The sequence below is a fragment of the Rhinolophus sinicus genome, chromosome 15, assembly GCF_057876585.1.
Source record: "Rhinolophus sinicus isolate RSI-liver-muscle chromosome 15, RSI-T2T, whole genome shotgun sequence".
Taxonomy (NCBI): Eukaryota; Metazoa; Chordata; class Mammalia; order Chiroptera; family Rhinolophidae; genus Rhinolophus; species Rhinolophus sinicus.
This window is the reverse complement of record NC_142515.1, coordinates 47,710,704-47,733,912: the sequence shown is the minus strand read 5'-3', so window position 1 is coordinate 47,733,912 and position 23,209 is coordinate 47,710,704. Positions and strand designations below refer to the sequence as shown.

The following is a 23,209-nucleotide window of genomic DNA, read 5'->3' as shown; positions in this document are numbered from 1 at the left end:
CAGGCAAAGATGCCCACTGCAGCCTCCCAAACTCTGGTCCCCTCAATTCTGAGCTCCCAAGAATCTGTTCCCTGCTTTATCTCTACAGTAGTCCCCCATTGTTGTGGCAAATATGTTCTCCGACCCCCCGCAGATGCCTGAAACTGCTGATAGCACTGAACCCTATATACACTGTGGCGTTTCCTATACTTTTGCATTTAAAGGAAGCACTTTCCGGCTTCTCTTTGGCGTACCCGAATGGTCAGCATCACCACGCTTGCACTTTGGGGCCACCAGTAAGTAACACAAGCATGGCGACACAGGGACAGTCAGTCTGGTGATCAAGATGGCCACTAAGCGACTGACGGGTGGCAGTGGATACAATGTGTAGACACTGGACAAAGGGCTGGTTCACATCCCGAGCAGGATGGAGCGGACGGCGTGAACAGCATGAGATTTCGTCACGCTACCCAGAACGGCACACAATTTACAATATGAACTGTTTATTTCTGGAATTTTGCATTTAATATTTTCAGACTATAGTTCGCCACAGCTAACAGAAACCTCAAAAAGCAAAACCATGGAAAAGGGGGTTACTGTACACGTGTCCACTAGATTGTAATCAGGTGTTTACCTATTTGTCTGCCACGTTAGACTGTGAGCTTGTTGAAAGCAGGGACCACACCTTATCCACTCCGTGCCCCCCAGGTCTCAGGACCTCACTTAGGGCCGGGTACTCAGCACAAACAGTTTACGTTTGTTCAATGTCAAAGCTTCCCAGAGCAGGACTCTCATGAAATCGATGTCTCCCTGCCCAAAGAGGCCATAACAGCTTCCTGTTTGTTTTACAATAAGTGTGTGTAATCTTCCCCTCACACGATTTCACTTGATCTTTTCCATCCAGAAGGACAGTACCCGTAAGTGCAGGAAGCGGGTCTGTGAGTGCTGTGCTGCCCCTGCTTCCTGCCCAGGCAGAGATGGGAGGGGGCGGCACACAGGTCCTCCCGTCGGCCTGTCCCCCTCGGGGATGGGGGTGGGGGTGGACAGAAACGTGGCTGCGCCCTGGCCCAGTCGTGACATCTCCACACCACAGACATTGGAACATCACAGGAAAGCCAACAGCTCCCAGAGCTCAGCACAGCACAAGCCTGGACTGGGGGCGCCAAGGGGCCTCAGGAAAAGCAGCAGTGCGGATCAAAGCGTTCTTCCTGCTTGGGAGGAAACCGCCGTAGCAGGAGCTCATCACACGCTGCTCTCAGGAGGATTCCATGCCTCCAGACGGGAGGCAGGCTGGTTGGCCAAACAGCCCTGTCTCCTTGGTTATGTTCTTTGTCTAATCCCTGAAGTTCTTATCATGACAGGAGATCTGCAGCTTTGCCCCCACCCCACTGGCCTTGCCAGGCCTGTCCCGGACCCGGGATGGTGGAAAGGACCAGAGTCCAGCTCCCAGCCTCTACCAGCCCATCAAGCAAAGCCTCAAACTACAAGCGAGGACATTCAGTCCCATGTCCAAGGGGAGCTGGTGCTTGTGACAGGCCAATTCCCAGACCTCACGGCACAAAGCAGCTGTGTAAACCTGCCCCTGGGGGTCAAAGCACAAGCAAGCACGAGGAACGGAGCGTGTGCAGCCCCGAGAATCACTCCCGCTCCTGACGCTGACGGCCCCACTGAATGCTCAACACATCTCTGTTTTGCGGCTTGGAAAGTACGGACCAGGCGGCACAGGGGATGTGAGCCCCGAGGGGAGAAGCAAGCAAGGGCCGGCCTGCGGGAGCCCCACAGCTGGAGTTTGAGGAGAGAAAGCTTCGGGAGACCTGGCAGGTGGCCTAGCTCTTCCACACCTCCTTCTAGGCCTTTCCAAGGGCAGGAAGGGCGGGAACTGGGTGAAAGGAGAGGGAAGAGTTTAGCATCTCAGGGTTCAGGCCAGCCCTGGGGACCACAGGGAAGGTCTGTGCTCTAGTCCTGCCTCTCAGTGGCAGTAGAGGCGGGGGATGGGAGGGGAGTCTCCCAACCTTCTCATCTTCCAAAGACCACAGCAGCCACACACAGGGCCTTTGAACGAGGACGAGGGAGACAAAGGGACCTGGTGCCAGTCTATGGTGCAAACCCGCTCGATGCACATCCCTGGGGACTCCTCTGGCTCTAAGGCCCCAGGACTCTAACCATGGCCGGGGCAGAACTCCAGGCTTGAGGGGGCCCTTAGGGGTGAAGTGTGTCGCTAGGTACAACTTCCAAAATTGCAGGTCCCCCCAAGCCACATCCGGGGAGAGCTTGACCCTGGGCAACAACAGAGGGTAGTGAAAGACTCAGGCAGATGCCATGTGGCCAATAGAAGGAAGGTGTATATAACCCTACTTTCTTTGTATTATTTTTATAGATACAGTTGACATGTAACATTATATCCATTTCAGGGGTACAACATCATGATTCGATATTTGTACATATTGCAAAATGATCACCACAAGTCTAGTTACATCCGTCACCATACATCACCACACCAAAAAACAATTCTTTTTTCTTATGATGAAAACTTTTAAATCTACTCTCTTAGCAAGTGTCAAATATACAATGCGGCGTTGGTCAAAACCCATCAAACCCCACTTCTCAAAGCCAGTTTCACTTCTGGGCTTTATGAGGTAACGGTCTGCCGGGGCTGTGGCCTGAGGGGACTAGTTAGAGATACCTAGGGGGTCGGGTATCTCCAGCTCAGCCCCGCCATCCAAGCAGGCCCTGTCCCCACCAGGCCCACATTCAGAAACCCCCACAGCCAGGGCCTGTCAGGGCTCATATTTTTCACGGGAAAATTCTTCGCGTTACCTTGCATTTATCCCCACAGGCTGTTCCCACCCTCAACACACACACACACAGACACACACACACACGCATAAGGAACCCGTTCCTCTGCGGGTTCCTTCCCTCCTTCTTAGTGTGTACACATTCATTTTTAGACTACTTTATGTATTATGTATAAAAATTATATATGTATTTTGACTCTGCCCTGTCCACCTAATATATAACATACAGTTTTTTATGTATAAATATTGTTTGATGGCACCAGCTATTTTAAAAGAGAACAAGTGGAGAAGGCAATGCCTAAGCTCCAAATGATTCTTAGGTGGGATAATTCCAGGCATTGGGGCCTGAAGGCATGGGGTGGAGGATGAGAGACAGAAGCCTGAAAAGGCCAATTCTGCAAAGCCGTAGGCACACAGCACATGACACGCCCAGCGACTGTGGAACAGCAGCTAGCCCTGGTCCCAAGCCGAGGGTCTGCTCTGCCTGCCTTCCCACCCCACCTTCCCTCACAGGCAGAAACACCCAGGGAGAGGCCTGGAAAGTCTCTGGAGAGAAGCCTCTCTGCTCTGACCCCAGAGACACCCTTCAGCACCCATTTGGCTCCAACCATGGGAGAGGAGACACCCGCCCTCCTCAGACGGGCAGATCCCAGATGCAAACAGCTGGAGTGCAAGGGTTCCTTAAAAACAGAAAGCAGAAACCCGGAACCAAAAATTAGGTAAAAGTGAAAACTTATTTAGAATGAGAAAAATCAAAACAAAGGATAAGTTTTCCAAAGCTGACAAATTCCACAAACATCACAAAATCCAGAACAATATTCCAGACCAGCCTCTGGCTTTGCACAGTTCAAACCTCAGTTCCCCTCCCATCCCACCTGCAGTGGGGCCGCTCGCTGTGACCCAGGAGCTGCGCCTCTCTGCCAGGCATGGGCGGCAGGAGGCGTGGAGCCATCCCAGCCCCAGCCCGGCCAGCTGAACCTTGACCATACCTGGAATGCTGCAACCAAGTAAACACCGGTCCTGAAGCCCAAACAGACTCCCCCAACTCAGCATCCCCTTAGCCTCGTGATACCCTTCCCAGCCACTCTGAGGAAGGAGAGGTCAGTGGTCTTAACAGATTGCAGTTCAAGTATTTTATTTACGCAGTTTTTACAAAAACACATGACCATGGGGACACATTGCTAGGGCCCTGGACGGCTCCAGTGCACTAAGGGGCCCACCCCTCTGCCGGGGACCCTTTACTTTGTCTGGCTGACTTTGTCATAGTGTAAATGTCACCTTCTCCTGACCCACAGCCTAAAACAGGGCCTTGCTATTCCCGCTCATAGAGCCATGCCTCCCCCCGCTTAGTGTTTTTCCTGATTGTAGTTTTATTTTTGTTTGTTGTTTCATTGGTGTCTGTCTCTCCCAGAGGGCAGGGACCACATCTGTCTTGACTACTAGGTGTCCCCAAATCTAATACCCAGGAGGCCCGTATCCTGAATGTCCGGGTGAGTAAAAGGGATGCTGCTGTGTGACATTTTGTAGGTGTCGGAACAGAAAGCAACGAGGTGCTGGATGAGCTTCTCCCTCATCTCGCATGGCTGCTGCTTCTCAACGGGAAGGGCTGACGGCCTGCTGAGCCCACACAACACACAAAGACACACAAAACTTAAAACGACAAAAAGGGGGAAAGGATATTAGGGGAATGATGTGGAGTCATCTGTGGAGTAGCAACCCTTTTACAATGTTTATTAAAAATGTGAAAAATATCGGACAAAATAGGAAAACACAAAAGCACTGCTTTTGAACAAATCAGAACGTTCTGGAAGGCCCAAAAGCAATCAAGACAGAAACACAGGATTGAATGGTTTAAGTCCATTATGTCACACATGAAAGACATTGCATTATATGAATATTTCTTAGAAACACAAAATTAGCCTGGAAAATAGATTGGCCAAAGGAATAAGAGAAAAGTAGGGAGGGAAAGAGGGAAGAATATGAGGGACTCATTAAGACGTCACCATTTTTGGCAAAATGAGAAACGTTACCTAAAAAAGGCTGTAACAACTCTCAGCCTGAGCTAAACTGGCCTGTCACACCTGCAGTGTGACAAGTACCTGATGGACAGAACTCTGAGGCCGAGTCCCCGGTGCCGAGCTGGTTTTACGCTGGGGAAGGACAGCGGGCTGCCTGCCCGTCCTCACACCACACCTTAGAAAGGCATCTCGATGGCTCACCTGGCTTGAGGGAGCTCTCGCCTGGAACTGACTCCCAGAGGATGAGTCAGGAGTGCAGGGCTGACACTCCTGCATGTCCCCCAGGCCTGTTACCAAGGCGACAGAGCCCCCTGTGCCATGTACACCAGGAGAGGAAGCTGCTCACAGGTTCCTGGATGCAGAGCAAGCTCTCCTCCTCCGGGGTCTCCCCGCCAGCCCCTCCCAGCCCCATCCCTCTGCCCCCTCCAGGAATGCCCTTTGTCTCCAGCTGTGTCTGTAAGCACCTCTCTGCCCCTCTCTTCTCTAGCCCCCCTTCTTCTGTCTACAGCATATGTTCCCAACCCCCCAATTGATCTATTTGGGGAAAATGGGGGGAAACGACTCTGATTAATCTCCTGCCTTAATTAATTATTGTAATGGCTTTCAACTTGGGGGGAAAGAGGTGCACAATGTGCTTAATATGTTTTCATGTCGACGAACACACGACGAACACATTCTCTACTTGGCAGAGAAAGAAGAGGCCTGTTTGGGGTTTGGCGCTGTGGAGTGATTTATAAAGGGCATTAACACCAGAGAAGTTCTGCTTCCACAGAGTCACAGGTTGGCTTCTGCCGTGATTTGAACTCGTACCTTCACGCTCTTCCTCTCGCCGATGGTCCCCCGTCTCCTCGCCCCACCTTCCCCAGTCCTTCTCCCTCTGTTCATGTCCCTCGTTTTCCCTGCCACATCCCTCTTGCTATCTCCCACCTTCTCTCCAAAGTCATAAGGAGTCTCAGGGGAAACGCCTGCTGAGAAGCTCACAGGGTTGACATCCGTTGGCCACATGCAATGCAGCAAGGGACCTCGAAGGGCATTGTAGGTAGCAAGGTGCGGACCTGAGTGGGCTTTGGTTCCCTGTGGGGACCCCTCAGCTGGCCCTCAGGAGTATCTATAAGAGTGGAGAAGGTTACCAGGAGAACTTAGGTAAACAGGATGCTTTCCCGGACTGAGTGGCCTCCGTAGGGAAGCCCTCTGGAGAGGGCTTCCAGCTCTGCCATCAGTGGGGAAAAGGTCATTTGGGCTGGCAGAAGTTCTGGAAAGAAGGAAGGAGATGAAGCTAAGAAGAGAAACAGTCCTCACTCATTCTTCAGTGAGGTGAGAGTCTCCACAGCAACCTGCCCAGGGCCGAACCAGAGAGGCAGGAGATGCACCGTTGCCATGGAAACCACATCCTAGAAACCCACTGTTATTGGTCCCTGTTTGCCTTTGCAAATGAGGTGTTGAGGATGGGGCTAGACCTGCACAGCCCCTCAGGGGAACTGTGATGGGGAGAGAGTGGGGAAAGGGGGAAGGAGATGAGGTGTGGGTGAGCAGGAGAGAGGGGAGAGGAGATGCACAGGAGGAGAGAGGGGGAGAAGGAAGGTGGAGGGAAGAGAGGAAGCTTCCAGGAACCTGCCAGCCTCTCATGGGGATCCTGAGCTCTCTGGACTCTGCCCAGCAGAGAAGGAAGTGCCCTGTGCACTAAGTATAAGCATATGGCGTGAGCTGAGTGAGGGGAAGAGGCCGGAGCTGGAGCCCAGGCTGAACCTCATGCCAGTTGGAGCCGAGGCACCCACCCGTCCTGGTTGCTTTTATTCCATCATTATTCAAGATGCATAAATGGCGCATACCCTGGGGTACCTGTTCACCAACCACAGAACAACCTCACAAAGAGTCTGGAACCAGAGGAACCCAATTTGGGGCCTCCAGTCCCTCCTTTGCCTCAGGGGGCCCAAGCACATGGGTTCCAGTGGGAAGGTGATTGCAAGTGGGCCTCAAAGCTGGCCTCTTGCCCTAATTACTCCCAGACACAGGTTTTCAGTTCCCTTTTTCTGGGAGCAAAGTGGCCACTGGGTGCCTAGCGCCACCTTCTGGTGACCACTGGAAGCAAGGCAGCAGTGACCAGACTTGGCTGGTCCTAGAGTAGCCTGCATCGCTGAGACTCCGGGACTAGAAGCCAGCTGTCAAACTGGTACCTTCCTCAAAGCCACCTCGGATGGCCTGTGGGCCAGATGAACTCTTCAGTCACATGAGACAAAGGACACATTCAGGGTGTGATCTTTGTAAGTCAGCTCCCTCTCTGGGCTTCTGTGTCCCATCTGTTCAATGAAGGTTTGGACTAAATTACCGCTCAGGGCTCTTTACAGCTTGAATAGTCTGATTCCTTGACTCAAGGCAGAATTTCGTTTGTACCTGGTGTGTTTTGTTGAGTCTGAGGGGCCCCAGTGTCTCTCAGTACTGCCCCTTGGGCTCGGGGCTCTGTAAGCCCCTTGTGATTTAAGGGCAGCCGGGCTAAGAAGGGCACAGAGCTTCCCCATCACCTTCCCTTTGGCAGATGGACCCCACTGAGAAGGAGGCAGAAGCTTAGGCACCAGCACACACAGCACCCACTGCAAGACATGCCCCGGCCCCCACAGCTCCACCTGCCTCCCCTCTGCAGTCTGCAAAGGCTCCTGGAAATCTGTCAGAGGCGGAGAGCTGGGGAACCGGCGCTCTCCCAATCGACGCTGGTGCCTCTACCTCTGAACACAGATGTTTCCTCCATTCTCTGCAGGGGAGATGCCACTTTGGGACACGGTGCTCACACATACAGCTTCCCGAGCATCTGTAAATGCAGCCGTGACAGCAGAGCTGTCTGCTGGCAGCCAAGAGGGCCAGGGACGTAGGAGGGAAAGTCTGGAAGAGATCACGGGGCACCCTGCTGGCCCAGAAAGGCAGAAAGTAAGTTCAGATCCCAGCTTTCCCACTTAGTAGTTCCATGGCCTTGTGCTGTTTTCCCATTGGCTATTTGGACATAATAGCAGTATTCCCCTCTCAGGTCATGGTGAGGATTAAATGAGAGAATGAATAAAAAGCCCTCGGCACAGGGACTGGCCAACATTCATCATTACAGACTCAATTCAGAACACTCTGAATTTGGGTCAGGCCAACTCGGGCTCATCATAATGTTAAGTACATGTATAAAGTGTCCTTCCCATCGATAACTATTCGTGGAGCACCTACTATGTGCCATGCATTAATGCTGGGCAGGGCTAGAGCAACAAAGAAGAGAGATATGATGCCAGACTTCCTGGAGCTTCTAGTCTGGTGAGAGGCAAGGGAGAGTGGTGGATGGACAAATAATGACACAAAGAATGAATTGCTCTCCATACGGAATGGGAAGAAAGGTGTGTCTTCCTCCTCCATACTGATGTGAATGAGGACATGATGGCTGGAGCTTAGCAGCCATTGTGGACCATGAGGCAGAGCTACTGGATAAGCGGGGCCTGCATGCTTGATAACTTTGTGAAGGTGCCCAACTGACCCCCTCCCCCTGTATTGTCTACTTATGACTTCTTTCTCATTTTCTTGAGGGAAGATGACTTTTTTTCTTCTTTAAGAACAGTATGTTTTCATTTCTTTCTGTCCTTGTCCTCAAAAAGCTCTGAACCACTGGACTAGAGTTAGTAATAAATGTGCTGCCTCCGCCTTAGGCTGCAAGGACATTGGGGCAGAGGGAGTACAGTGCCCATCCCAGGGCTTTCCTCAGAGGGGGGAGTCTCTTTGTAGCTGTCAGCAGAATTCATTTAGTTGAATGGGAAGCAGCTGACAGACGCACAAAACTCATTGGACAGATAAATCAAAGTGGATGTAAATCTGGGCAAGAAGCCTGAACCACTTCGAGAGATGTCTGAGGACAGAGCTAAACGGTGGGACAGAGAAACTCAGCGGCCAGGGACAGGATCCAGCGGAAGAAGAGCTGAAGGACTTGGATGCAGGGAGAGAACTGCCCTCCACATCAAAGTACTTGGGGGTGTCAGAGGGCTCCTCGGGGATGGCTTCCACTTGATCCTGGCCTCAAGGGAAGACCTGAGACGTGGGCAGCAGAGAGACCTGGGTTTAAAACCTGCTGTGCCACTTACTAGCTGGGTGAGTTTAGGTGGGTTGCCTGGCTTCTCTCAGTTTCAGTTTACCCATAAAACAATTCAAATAAATGAAATAATATGAATGAAATCTCCACACACTGCCTGGCACAGGGCAGGCACCCAATCAATTGTAATAATGGCCAACAATCGATCGGGCGCCATGGTGGATGGCTATTCATGTGGCCCCATGACCCCAGACTCCTGGCGTTCATGCTTTTCTGGGATTGCCTCCCCTTGCGTGTGGACAGGACCCGTGACTTGCTTCTAACCAACAAAATGTGGCGAAAGTGACAGGATGCCACTCCAGCGATTACATTACGTAAGACTCATTCTTGCTAGTGGACTTGCACTAGAATCTCTCTCCATATGCCTCCTCGTGTAATTCACTCAATAATCCCTAAGCTCTGACTGAGGCCCAGGCCTTTGTCAGGGGGCTGGACGTGCAAATCAGAGTCAAGTAGATTCCCGCCCTGCAGGAAGGCTGGCCCAGTCTCCAGGCTGGTACCTGCCCAGCAGGTTTTAAAGCTGCCCACCCAGGTCAATCTGTCCTGCAGCAGGGGTGGAGAACCCTTGTCATAGGAAAAGGAACACTTTATCCAAACCACCTGTGGTTGTCTTGTCCCTTCCCTTGCTGATAGCATCTGGATTTTAGTCACTTCATCAGAAGAAGGAAGTTTCTCAGGATTATCTGAGCTCAAAGTTGCAAAAGAAACACCCTCCCCTACACCGCTGAGAGCGCTAGCACAGGCCAGCGCCTGTGAGGGAAATTTCTCTACTGTAGTATCCTGGTGAGTGGCCACATTGGAATTTTTTTCAGTATTGTTTTTTTTCCCTTGGAATTTCAAAAGCAAATTACATTTTGAATGTTTTTGGCTTGGGACAGCCAATTTTCACCAAGAAGCACTGCAAGAAGCGGTCTAATACAAACCATCATCCATGACACAATGCTAAGCACTTATACATGTCTTCCATTTGGACTGCACAACCGCCCTCCACAGCACCTTATCCCCATTTTACAGATGAGGAAACTGAGGCAGGGTAAGTAACTTGCCCAAAGGCATACAACTAGCAAGTGGGAGGTCTGTCTGACTCCCCTGCTCCTTGCCTCATGAAAAAGACAAAGGACACCGTGTCTAATGACACCAGGTCACAATACCACATTTATCAAAGAAAACTCAGCCACATGAACGTATAATGCTGGCAGGCACTTCACTGGGCAGGGCTGCGCTAGACATACCACCCAACCTAGAACGCCCAGCCTTAGAATGAGAGCGAGCCCCTCCCACTGGGGCCGTTTCACGGGAGTACAGTAAGCCTGGACTAGAAACTACCCAGGTGTGAGACTGCTCATTCTGTCTCCTACGCTGCAAGCTCAAGCTTCAACACAGGCCCCAATGCCCTAGGTGACTGAGCCTCTTCTAGGCAGTCCCCCAGCCCTAGGGCTTCCAGACCGGATCTGCTACCTACCAGCTGTGCAACCACAGCGAGTGGCTTTTAAATTCTCCAAGCCTCAGGCTGACCAGCTCTGAAAAGGGAAAGACGCCTATTTTTCTGTGGGGGAGGATGAAATGAGACAAGGCTCTTAGCATTGAGCTTAGCCCTGCACAAGACCACAGTACATTCATTCCAATGGAATCGCATGCTTACTCCACCAGAAACCTGAGTTTTGCTATCACCGAAATAGAAGGTCATTGTAAGTCTGGGCTGGTTGAAGTGAGCACTCACCTGAGGCAGGAGGGAGGATGATTTGATGAAGGGTCCAGGTTTGTGTACGGAGGTCATGCTCCTGCACAGATCGTCCACCAGGTGGCGCCATGGTACAGCATTCAAAGCCCTTCAGGCCAGCACAGATTGCTGGGGTCTCCAGGGTCTTCCTGCACAAAGAGAATGGGAATTCATCAGCCACGTCAGAGCTAAGGAAAGCCGAGGTGCTGTCACTCTTCATAGTTTTCCTCAATCGCCTTAATCTAGATCTTCATCAAAAACATAGTGGGATGGCGGGTGGAGGGACAGCGACCCTGGCAATGCCGAGGCAAGTCCACAGCAAAGTCCGTTAAGCACCTACTATGGGCAAGGCTCTGTGGCGGGTATCGTCTAGATTTAGAGCTCATTGGGGCCTTCAAGAAAATCCAGCCTTGCTCCTTTGTTTTCCAGAAAGAAAGGGCTGTTTGCCATGGGGTGCAGCACGACTCAGGGGGACCGGTTTCAGGAGAGGCCACCACACCTCCTCGCTGAGCCAGGTGAAGACGGGACCCTAGTGCCTGTACAGGGAACCCAGAAAATCAGTCACGTGTGACTTCCGAGGCTATTTCTGCTCAACTTCTCCTGGCACACAGGAGACACTCTCTGAATGTTTGCTGAACTGACTTAGGACCTAGGAGTAAGTGTAAACCAGCCAAGGAGCTTCCCCCTCAGGCATGGAGAGGGGAGGCATGTTTGTCAGGATCCGGTTATTCCAGAGGAAAAGCCTCACGGAGTAGTTCCTGGTCAGTGCTCAAAGGACTTGGGGGTCAATTCCTGTGGTATGGTGACCCCGCTGAGGGCAGAACAGTCAACAACTCATCCCAATATCAAAACAGTACAGAAGGAAGACGCTCTCTGTACTGATAAGAAATGTGTCCAGGATAGACGGTTAAATAAAAAAGCCAGAGCATAAAATTGTCTAATTTTCCATCATTTGTATAAAAAAGAAGGCAAAATTAGTATATTATTCGCGTTTGCTCATATTTACATAAATTCTGGAAGGATTTAAAAGACACTAAGAATAGTAGTTATAGGGTGGGGGGGATGGATCGGGGGATGGATGGATGGACGGATGGATGGGGACAGGTAGGGTTTCCTGGCAGGAATTCCTTCCCGCCCATTCTCGGCAATTTTTTTTCGCTTTCCCATTCCCGAATCCCGAGAAAAGCTGGTTGGGAAATTGGGAATATCAGCTCCTTGAACCCAGTAATACCCACAATGGGAAATAAACGTACTACTTACAATGTATCCCTTAGACATTTTCCCTACTTATCGCTATCTAAAGTTACATTGTGTTACAATGTTACACGCCACCAGACATGCGTGCAACACCAGAATCAGATATCACATGACCAGCTTATTTTAGCTCTTGTAAATCGAGCACATTTGATCACAGAGAACAGAAAAGTTTGTATTTATACAGAGACATATTTGTTTTCACAACCCAGGATTTGACTACAAAGTCATCTTCAGGTGAACTAAGGAAATCTAAAGTAGTTTACCTTAAAATGACATTGTAGTCAAATCCTGGGTTGTGAAAATAAATATTTCTCTGTGTAAATACAAACTGTTTTCTGTTCTCCACGATGAATCATTTCCATAAAGTGACGGCCAATACTACCAACCACATTCGATCAGTTTGTTTGCAGCTGACAATTGTGATATATGTGCGTGTTCTTGGCTCTCTCAGCTGCTGTGGGTCAGTCAGTCTATTTAAAAACAAATTGCACTGCTAGTATTTTATTCCAATATTACAAAAATTTCCAATCTCATATCATAATGTTTTGTGGCACATTTTAGCTATAAATATCCACTGCACAATAGGTCTTAATTTTTTTCTTAATGTTTTTAAAGGAAATAAAATTGGAATTCGTTAAACGTAGAAAAAGATCTTGTGTCTCTCACAAAGTACTTGAGCAAGATTAGTTGTCTATGTGAGATGGAAGAGGATGAATTTTTGGCCTTGTCAAGTAAGAATGAAATTGCACGATTGGCAAAGACATTAATGGAAAGACTTTTTAAAGGAACATTTACAGCAGAAGAAGTTCCAAGACAAGAAATAAAGGATGTCCTTACAGAGAGTTCTGACATTAAATCAGAATCTGATCTGAAGTGTGAATTGACTAAAGCAATATCAATTTCAACATCAAAGCCTAGCCCTATGCATGCAGACAAAATATTTGCTTCTCTAAGGAAGGAAATGAGCTTATATGAAGCAACGCATACTCTCACTCCCAGCTTGAAGATGCTTTTAGATGCACTCATAACAATTCGACCAACGTCTACAGAAAGTGAAAGAAATGTTTCCACATCAAGTATATTTGTTACAAAGTGAAGATCACGATTGTCTGATCGGGCAATTAATGCTCTATGTTTCTTAAAGTTTCATTTTAAAAATGACAAATAAAAACTGTTTGAAGTATTTTTTTAAATTTTCAAACGAATAATATTTGAATTTGTTTTCTGTTAATGTTTAATTTAATAAATAAAATATTTAAATGAGATTGGGAATGTTAACACATTGTATGATGTATGTAAAAACTCACTGTACACTATAAGGTTTGGTTAAATAAAGTTTGTGTTAATTACGTTGTTTATATTTTGAGAAAATCTGAAATATAACAGAAACCTAGCCAAAATGATACCCTAGTGATCCCTGTGTACCGCTCAGGGCAAGAGATGCACTAGTCATGAAATGTGAAATTCCCCTCAACCTCCATTTAGGAAATTTTATTTACTTGAGTTTTGCATTGACCTTTTACATATAGGAGTGTCTCGATACCTCTGAAAGACTGAGTCGGGGCCATGAACCCCGGTTGTCCTACCTTCTCTACAGTTTTTCTGTTTATTAACATTTACTGCTACAGCCATTATTACAGATGATCAACAAAAATTAAATAAAAAAGATTATTTTGGGAATTCTTAAGAATTCTCGGGAAATACGATTTCCCGTTCTTGAGTCCCAAAGGTTCCAAAATGTTGGAAATTTAGAATCCCTAGGGACAGGGGAGGGAGCAAGACTTTCTTCCGTGGACATGTGCATACTACTTGATCTTTGAACCATGCAAATGTATTACCTGCCCAGCTCTGAATTTTAAAACAGCTTACCCAAGATCATACAAAATATTTCCCACATTGGTGAGATGCTTTCAGCTGGTGGGGTGTAAAAGGCTTGGGGTGGTGTGCAAAGTGAATGTACCAATGCACAAACACAGCACTGAATCATACGGTGAGCAAGACACTTCTTCCTCTTTCGTTTCTCTTCAGTCTTCTGAACTCATCAAGGAGCATGTCTCTGCGAGATGCTAGTGGGATGCTAACACCTCTCTAACTCCTGGTATACTGCCTTTCTAACAAAGAAAGCAGGCATCAAGCTTAGAGCCTTGGCCAACAGCAGTGGCTGGCTAAAATGGAATCCTGTTCTTTTCTCTGAATTTACTCATACTAATTATCTACTATGAATGGCAAGTGAGGCTGGCTTTCCATGTACAAGAGTCATACGAAGCTAACTTCTCCAGATAGGTTTAAGTAAAATGTGAGTTTCTCTAAAGAAATACATTATGTAAACCCTAACGCCATTGCTTGTGACCATGGTATTAGCAAGTGCTGCCCTTGTGCCAGAAACTGCTAAGAGCTTCCCAGGAGTTAGGCTACTCCCCGTTCCCGCCCCCGTGGGTGCAGATGAGGACGTGGAGGCGCAGGGAGAGCGTGGGCTGTGCCCCAAGGTCACTGGGTAACTGGAGGTGGAGCTGGGAATTTGAACCCAGGCGTTTGGCCTCCCACAGCACGCACCCCCTCCACACGCACCCCCAAGGGACCCAAGCCGGTGGCCTGGTGAATGTAGACCCGCCTCCCCCTGCTGGCAAGGCTCAGGCTTCATTCCGGGCAGTGTTCTCTTCTTCCTCCCAATCTCTGGCTCCCTAAAGACAAATGGTGTCACCTCTCTCTCCACCCTCAAACCAGAGTCACACACACACACACACACACACACACACACACACACACACAACACCCTCTGCAATTCCACCCAAGCACTCAGTCTCCGGGAACTTTCTCTCCCTGCACTTTTGGGCCCTGGGCAGTGGCACCAGGAGGCCTGAGCTTTGCTTCTCCCACTGCCACGCCTGCTGCACAGGCTGCAGGCTTCCCTCTCCATCTAGTGTTGGCAGCAAAGCCCTCTGCTGCCCCCCCCACCCCCCACCATTGCTGCACAGCCCCTCGGGGCCCCCGTGCAAGATAACTGGATTTCTCCCCTTGTCAGTTTGCAATGAAAATGTCATGTGTTCAAGAATGCAAGGAGGAGGGCTTTGCCCCCACTCAGTGCCTGCAGCCTAGAACTGGGACGCTATAGAGGCCACCTAGCCCCGAGGCTGCAGCCAGCACCCTCACAGCGTCCCTGTGCCCTCGGCCCTCACAGAGCTGATCTGGTGGTCACAGTGGGTCCCAGCAGGCAGGAAGGCCTGTCCCCTCCCTGCCTCTCTCTTCTCTGAATGAGCCTGGGTGACTCCCCTCCTCTCTGGGCCACCAGCACCCTCTGCACAGTCAAGGTCCAAACGACCCCCATCCCCCCTGCCATCAAAAACACCTGGAGGGCTTTCCAAGAGGCAGGCGCCAGGTACACCCCTCAGCACGTCTGAGAAAGGCTACAGGGAGGCCTGGGAGCTGCACCTGTACAAGCCTGTGGGTGACTCTGACCAGCAGCCAGAGGAGTGGCTGTGCAGTCTTAACAGTGTCAGTCACACCGCAAAGCCACCCTGTCCTGACTCCCGAGACCAGCAACAAGCCTCTCCACGTCCAGGACCACACAGAAGCAGCTGCGTTTCTTCTCTAACAGCTGGGGAGGGGGTGACACTGGTCTTAAATGCCTAGTACTACCCACCAGGGGTCCGACGTGCCCAGGATATTGTGGCCACTCAGGCTGAAGTCCACAGCATGCGAGCGTCTGTGCAGGAGGTGCCAGGGCTAGGGTGGCCCCTCCTTCCCATGTCCTCTGCCCATCTCTGTCACCCACCATGCCAAGAGTGGTCCCCAAGGCTCCGGGAGGCAGGAGGGGTGCAGATCATCTCCCCTTCTTAGAGATGAGGAACAGGGCTTGAAAAGCCAAGCAAACCGTCAGAGATCGTGGACCCACAAAGCAGGGCACGGCCTGCAAACAGCCTCCTTGAGGGCCCAGCCGGCCAGGGTGGGGTAACGCCAGATCAGGTGTCTGAGGGCAGAGGCTGTGCCACGACACCAAGGCTTCTTCCTCAACTCACTGAGCTCAAGTCCCCAGTTAGGGAGCCCAACACCCTGCTTCCGCCAAAAGACCAAGTGTGGCCCCAGTCGCAGGGAGAGGGGCAGCCGAGAGAGGGCTCCTTGGGGAGCTGGCAGCACTGGAGCCTCTGTTTCGCCCGATCTCAGGCTTGGTGTCTCTTCTGTGGAGATGGAAATGTTACCCCCACCTGCAAGCTCAAAGAGCAAAGAGCTTGGAACTTATAGGAGGAAGGGCCCAGGGGCTTGGCAGTCCAGGAGATGGAGTAGGAACAGTCAAACCCGGCAGCTCTACTTACCCGGAAGCTCCAACCAGGGAGTCAAAATAACTCCATGGAAGGGAGGGGCTCTCCTTTCCAGCCCCCCAGAGGCATCGAGGCCTGGTGGGATCCAGCTGTGGCTCACGTTGGGTGGTGTGGGTAGGGGCAGCTCTCCCTGAGGCAGCCAGGCTGCAAATCCAACCTGACAGGGAGACACAGGGCTTTGAGGATTAGCCCTGGAGATTAACAGAAACCTCCCCAGAAATCTGCCCTCAAGGCAGCCCAGTCTGGGGGGTCCTGTCACATAGCTGGCCGGGGGGTGGGGGGTAGGGACCCAGGCAGAGGAGGTCCCACCCTCCTCAGTCGCCTCCAGCTAGGACACCCACTGGGCGAGGTGGCCCTCAGCCTCACTCAGAGGCCCACAGGGTCTGCATCAGGCCGCTGGAGTGAAGAGCTGCCACCTGATCACGCCCCACTGGCACCGGGATCCCACAGTGTGCAGGGGAGCCCTCTGAGGGCGTTCGCACAGGAGGCAGGGAGCTTACAGCGCTCACAGGCTGCACAACCCCGGGGGCCTTCCCTCCACACGCTGCCTCGGCCTGCAGGCCAGGCCGTCCCACAACTTTCAGACCCTGGACTTCGAGAAGTGGAGCAGAGCAGAGGGTAGCAAACTCTGCCAGAGCCCGAGGGGCACAAGGAAGGTAGGTTGAGGAAAGAACGGTCAAGAGGTGGGTCCCTGGGGATTGTGTCATTTATGATGGAGCTCACCCAACAAAGAGGGCACAACACAGCGCTTCTTTCTCAACTTCTGCTGAGCCCCAATCGCTTCCGCTGGTGGCCAGGTCTCTGGGGAGGCCGCCTCTGCCCCAGTGTGGCCACTGCTGCCTGGGGCTCATCCTGCCTCCTAGTGCCTGCTGGAACGTGAGGCACAGGCCCTTCTCCCCACGCCCATGTGTCCTAGTCAAAAATCCAGGGAGGAAAGGACCCTCAGGTCTCCTCAAAGGGCTTGGAATTGGGGGCTAGAAACTGCATTCTAGAAAAGACAGTCCTCAGCCCTGAATTTCTGGACTCAGATTCATTCATATGTTGGGGGTCCACTTAAGATTTATTTCTTCAGACAGTCTCACAGCTTTGCAAGGGGGAAAAAAAAAAAAAAAAAACCAGCCAAAGACACACGGTGGTGGGGTGGGGGCATTTCAGGGGAGGGGGACGCTGGGCGGCTGCTGAGGTAGCTGGGCAAGAGGAGACACACAGGGAGCGGCCGGGATCCTGGCCAGGGCTGGGCACCACCCCCCTTGCCCAGGCCCTAGAAGAGCGTCCGGGAGGCACAGGCTCCCTTCCCTGTCTGTGAGCCCCACACCAAGGGCCCAGCACCTGCCCCTCCATGCCCATCACAAAGGGAACACACGTTCCAACAGCCGCTGGGACATACAGACAGAAAAACACTGAGAAAGGAGTCCTGTTCTAACACCAACACCACAACGCTCCCCAAGGGCTGTGATGAAGGCCACCAGCCCCCACAAGGGGAGCAGTGGGCACCTGGCCTGGGGGAGAGGGTGCATTGTGGGAAGCACAGTAAGCTGTCAGGAGGGATAGAATTAATCGCAGTCCCTCCACACGTATCATCCCATGATTGCTTCCCCAACAATGGCCTTCGAGAAGCACCTCCAAATCTTGCCTTGCTCCCCCAAACCTGCAAACCCCAAAGGATCCTAAGAGAGTGAGAGATCTGGTCCCTGGGTGAGGGGAAAGTCCATAAGTTCACCCAGCCTCTCTGACCTTTAACCCTCAGCCCACTGTGAGCCCAAAGCCCTCGGCCACCCAATGCCACTCCCACCCCTGGGCAGGGCCTCCATGCAGACCCAGGGCACCCCAGCCATAATTCAAAACCTCCACTCACTAAAAGCAGGGCACCCTCACCCCACATGCACTGAGTAAGGCAGCACCTAGACCGTGCTTTCTATGGAGCATGTGCTATGAGAACAGAGGCTACAGGCGGCTGAGAAAGACTGAGCAGCCTTTGTCAGAGCCCCTCGGCAAAGGAGACCTGCACCCCGGCTGCCCCTGCACCCACAGCTTATTAGCCATTCTAGCCAGAGGGCACCTCCTGCAAGGCCAGGCTCGAGTCCAGCATCTCAGAGCGGGCCCAGAAGTTACCCAAGCATCAGACAAAGGGCCCAAGTCCAGGCTTTACCTGGACCCCCTCCCACATCCCAGAGCCTCTGGAGAAAAGCTTAGAAACCACCCTCTCAGGTCAAATGCCCACGTCTACCCTGTTCCCGAACCCCAACCGACTTCGCCATGTGTTCCAGGCTATGTGTAGCTGTACCGTGAATTATGAATGTCTTTACATGGACTCATCTTCACTTAAATTTATTTATTGAAAACACCACCACAATAAATAGAATGCCAATACCACTGGTCATGAACAAAAGGTAGCTAATAAAAATATACCATTAGAACGGAACAGAGCTATAAAAGTCTGGAAACTTCTCCCAGCTGCCCGAAGCCCAGGGCCCGCTCCTGAGTACCAGGCAGTCAGCATGTGCTCCTGGGGCACGAGAACACACAGGCTCCGAGCGGACACTGCCTTCTTGGCATCGAAGGATTGGCAGAGAAGGGAATCGCTTCCTGGCTCTGACGTTGTGCTGAGCGCAGCCCCAGTACTACCTAGAAACACCTCAAGGCACCACCAGATCCCCTCCCTGTGTGCCTGCTCTCCCACCAAGGCCCAGCGACTCCCTGTACCCCACGCCTGCCCCTCCGCAGCGGTCACCGCTGACTCAGGTGGGACACCAGGTAGACGAGGCCCACCAGCAGGAGTCCACGCACGCCGAGCATCATGAGCAGGAAAAGGAGCAGGATGGAGGTCACAGGCTCCACAGCGTGGTTGCCGAGATGCCACTGGGGGAAGCCCATGTTCACCAGCTGCCGGTTGAGGTCATTGAAGGGGGACTGAGCAGCACCCAGCCTGGCCCCCCCCTGTTGCTGCCGGGGGCCAGGACCCCCCAGGGGTGCGCCATGACCCCTATTGAGAAAGCTCTGGAAGGTGAAGACAGAGAGAAACAAATGAATCTAGACAGAGCTTCCGTGGAGGTGAGGTGCCAGGCAGAGGGGAGCCCTCTGGGCTGGGCCCTGCCCACCCCCACAGCCACCCAGGACCACGTCCTCCTTTCTCAGCAATCCCCAGGTGCCACCCACAGGAAAGCCAGCAACTGAGTCACAAGCTCTCAGAGTCGGCATTCCCGGGTGGTGCCAGGGAGAAGGTGCCCAGGACAGAGGAGAGAGGAGGGGGTCAAAGCAGTTTGATTATCGGGCCGGGCACTCAGGCAGGCATTTTTAACACTCCTCACTCCTTCCTTTAAAATCAACATCGCGGCCACAGGCTCATCTTCTCTGCTTACTCTCCAGCTTCTCTCTCATCTAACAGACTCTTAAGAGAGACACTGGTTCCAGTGGAGTTTGCTAACCAGGTTAAGGGAGAGAGCGCTTGGGTTTGAAGTCTGGGAAGGTTGCCCAGAGAGAGATCTGGAGAGACAGGGCACTGGACAATAAATCCACTGCAGTTTTCCCCAAGTACTGACACCCTACTCCACCCCAACCCAGCTCTCTGCAAAGAGAACGTCAGGTTAGAGAAGGTGAATGACCAGCAGGAGAGCTTCTGGGAGCTAAGGAGTAAGTGGCACAGAGGACAGAAGCCAGCTACCCCCCTTCCATGGGGGGACTCGCCTTCCATGGGGGCTGGGTGCCTACCTGTCGTGGGGTGCTACTGTGTGGCGGGGTAGCAGTCCTGACACGGGGGTCATCGTCCTGCACGATTTCCCCATTGGCCAAGATCCGTACCATGCTCTCAGGAGCTCGGGGGCCCTGCTGGGCTGACCTTTCCTCAGACCTCACAAAGGCTGGAAAAAGAAAAAAACAAAATACAAAATACAATTTACGAGAGATAAAGAAATGCTTGCTTCCAATGGGAAAAACTGCATTCTGGGAGCTCCCATTGGTGAGCCACGCTTAGCAGGCGTTGTGTCTGATTAAGAGAAAGAAGCAAAATAAATGCAAGTTGTTTGTTTGCCAGACAAAAATCTTTCATATCCTGAGTCCAGGGGGGAAGCTATCCAAAGGCTCCTCGGAGAAAGAGGTTTTATTATTAACCACCGTCAGACACAAGGGGAAGAGACCCCTTGCTGGGCCCAGGCACTGAGGAAAGTCTCCTGAGGCTTCCTCAGCCCAGTCTCCCGACACTTCTGAGGCAGGTCCAGCTAGAGACCCAGAGACGTGGCAGCTGGATGGAGACCACTCCTCTCCAGGCGGCGGAGAAAGGTGGTGAAGCCCTAAGTCTTGCCCTCAGCCATGCTCTGGATGCCACATAGCCAGTGCAGGGCCCCAGGAGCCCCAAGGCCTGTTTCCTTCTCATGGTTCAGTGTGTTGTTCCTTCAGGGGAAAATGCGGGCACGCTGGGCCTTCTGCCCCCAGGACAGCCATGCCCACTGCAGATCCACTGCCTGGCAGCTGACTACACTGGTCGCCAGGAGCCCCGGCGTGGGGAGCAACAGGCCTTGCTGCAGAGGGCACACCCCTCACCTGTCCCTCCCCTCGGGTACCACCAGTCCTTCCTTTGCTAACAGGTGGGCAGGGCCTGCCTTCCCAAAACACGGGATGGGGGGCTGCTTCTGTGGCTGTGGGGAGCCCCACTGCGCAGACCCCAAGGGCGTTCACGGGCCAGAGGTGGGGGTGGGGGCCCTTCCAGGCCTCTCCTGATTCTGTGTACAAGCCATTTTTTCTCAGGAGACAAGCCAGTTTTCATGTAAATTCTCGAAAGCACTTGCGACACACACGCCAAAAGGGGTTAAGAGCCCCCGTTCTCTGCGGCTTAGAGCTGACACAGACTGGTCCCCTTTTTGAAGCCTGCTGGCCCCTGCAGAAGGCCAAGTGAGTCCTGGTCGTCCTGAGTCCCTTTGTGCTTTGTCATCCCGCCCCCGCTGGGTGGGCTGTGGGCGCGGCCAGTCCTCCCTACACCTGACCCTACGGATTGGGGGGGATGCTCCCGGGGCCTGAGAAGACGCGGGCTCCGTTTAGGGGGCGCTGGCAGCGCCGCCGAGCCCCGCTCCGAAACCAGGCCCGAGCAGTAAGGGAAGGATGCGCGCCCCCGCCCCACTCCCCAGGCCAAGACACCCACCTGCAGGCGCGGCTCCCCGGCTCGGCGGCGTCCACTCGCCGCGGCTCCCTGTCCGCTTCCTCCCACCTGACCTCACAGGAAGCGCGCGCGCAGTGCTGCGGCCCAGCGGACACGGCGCCGCCCCCTGCAGGCCGCCGGGGGAACTGCAGCTGCCCGGCCTGTGGCTGCTGCACAGGGCTCGGCAGGAGGAAGAAAGGCAGCAGGAGAGGACCAGAGGGGAGGGAAGAAGGAGGGAGAAAAAAGGATGAGGAGGAGAAAGAGAAGTTCAGCGGAAGAAGGAGAGGAAGGAGGAGGGAGAAGAAAAGGAGAAGGAAAGGGAAGCGGAGCCCACAGAGAAAACCCAGGACGTGGGGGTGCCCCTGGCCTGAGAGGAAAGGTGAGCACAGGCTCAGCCCACAGGTGTAACTTTGCTGAGCCAGCTCCGTGGGGCCCCTTGAGTAGGCCCTAACCCTGCCCTCAAGGAGCTCCAACTCCAGGGAGAAAAATAACGCATGAAGCACAGGGCAGGTGCAACTAACTAACTGCAGCATGGGATAAGGAAGGCAGGTTCCTGGAGGAGGCAGCCTTTCAGGGTAGGTAGGAGTTTGCCTGTCAGGCCGAGAGGGAGAGGCACTCCTGGCAAAAGGAATAACCTAGCAAAGGAGTAAACAATCAACATCTGCCTCTTTCCTCATGCTTTTGAATCCCCACCCCGATTTTCATATGTTGTTCCCTGTGGACCTATTCACCAGTGGGAGAGAATGCTGTCCCACGATCTGGCTTCAGGCTCTGGACTCTGGCAAATTACTCAGTTGCTCCGTGCCCTCATCTGCAAAATGCACATATACATAACACTTACCTCACAGGACTGTATGAGGGTCCCTGGCACACAGCAAGTGTTGCTAAACATTAGTTATAATTATCAATCAGTGCATGTTCCTGAGGGTAGGCAGATATTTAGTGAGCATACCGTGTTTCCTCGAAAATAAGACCTAACCAGAAAATAAGCCCTAGCATGGTTTTTCAGGATGACATACCCTGAACATAAGCCCTAATGCGTCCTTTGGAGCAAAAATTAATATAAGACCCAGTCTTATTTTGGGGGAAACACGGTATACTATGCCCAGATGCCCACTAGCCCCTGGGTGAGGAGAACAGAAAGAATATATCAAGAGCCTCTACAAATAATAAAAAGATAGGCAATCAATTAAAATGTAGGCAAAGGATCTCATTGAGCAAATTACAAACGAAGAAACCCAAGAGGCCAATAAACTCTTGAAAAAGTGCTCAGTATAGTTAGCAACCAGGGAAATATAAATTAAGATCATTGTGAGACTACCACACGCCCATCAGATAGATATAATTTCACAGTCTGACAACAGCAAGTGTTGGCATGATGTGCAGCAATGGGAATTCCCACACACAGCTGGTACATGTGTAAATTGGTATAACCATTTTGGAAAACCATTTAGGATTGCCTAGGAAAGGTGAGTATTTGCATTCTTTATGACCCAGGACACAAATGTGAACGTTCATATGTACAAGATCATGTGTACGAGCATTTTTCATAATAGAAACTGAAAAACAATTCAAATGTCCATCAAACTAAAATGGATAAATTGTAGTAGAGCCGTACGATGGAATGCTACATAGTAAAACAAGACTATGAACTCTAACAACAAGCAAGTATGTTTAAGTTAAATCTTAAACATACTATATTGAACCAAAGAAACCAGAAGCAAAATAAATCTTATTGCATGTTTTATATATATATATATATATATATATATATATAAAGGTCAAAAGAAAGTAAAATTAAATTATATTGTTTAGGGATGCATACGTGGGTGGTAAAGTATAATAAGAGGCAAAGAAATTACTACCAAAAATGTAGTGGTTAGTTGTA

General features: G+C 51.6%; 1 protein-coding gene across 1 annotated transcript; it reads right to left on the bottom strand.

Moving 5' to 3' along the window:
- Positions 1 to 18,505: 18,505 nt before the first annotated feature.
- FAM241B (family with sequence similarity 241 member B) lies at positions 18,506 to 21,436 on the bottom strand. Its single transcript, XM_019712415.3, has 3 exons — positions 21,325 to 21,436; positions 19,902 to 20,050; positions 18,506 to 19,190 (listed from the first exon to the last, which is right to left on the bottom strand). Exons 2-3 carry the CDS (start codon positions 19,992 to 19,994, stop codon positions 18,921 to 18,923), a joined length of 363 nt encoding a protein of 120 aa, XP_019567974.1. The 5' UTR covers positions 19,995 to 20,050; positions 21,325 to 21,436; the 3' UTR covers positions 18,506 to 18,920.
- Positions 21,437 to 23,209: the final 1,773 nt, after the last annotated feature.

What these genes read in the sequence shown, in the direction of transcription:
- FAM241B (XM_019712415.3), bottom strand. Translation starts at nt 19,994, where the DNA reads ATGGTACGGATCTTGGCCAATGGGGAAATCGTGCAGGACGATGACCCC. An exon ending in ACAGTAGCACCCCACGACAG is followed by an intron (nt 19,191 to 19,901) that starts GTAGGCACCCAG and finishes TTCACCTTCCAG; the next exon opens with AGCTTTCTCAATAGGGGTCA.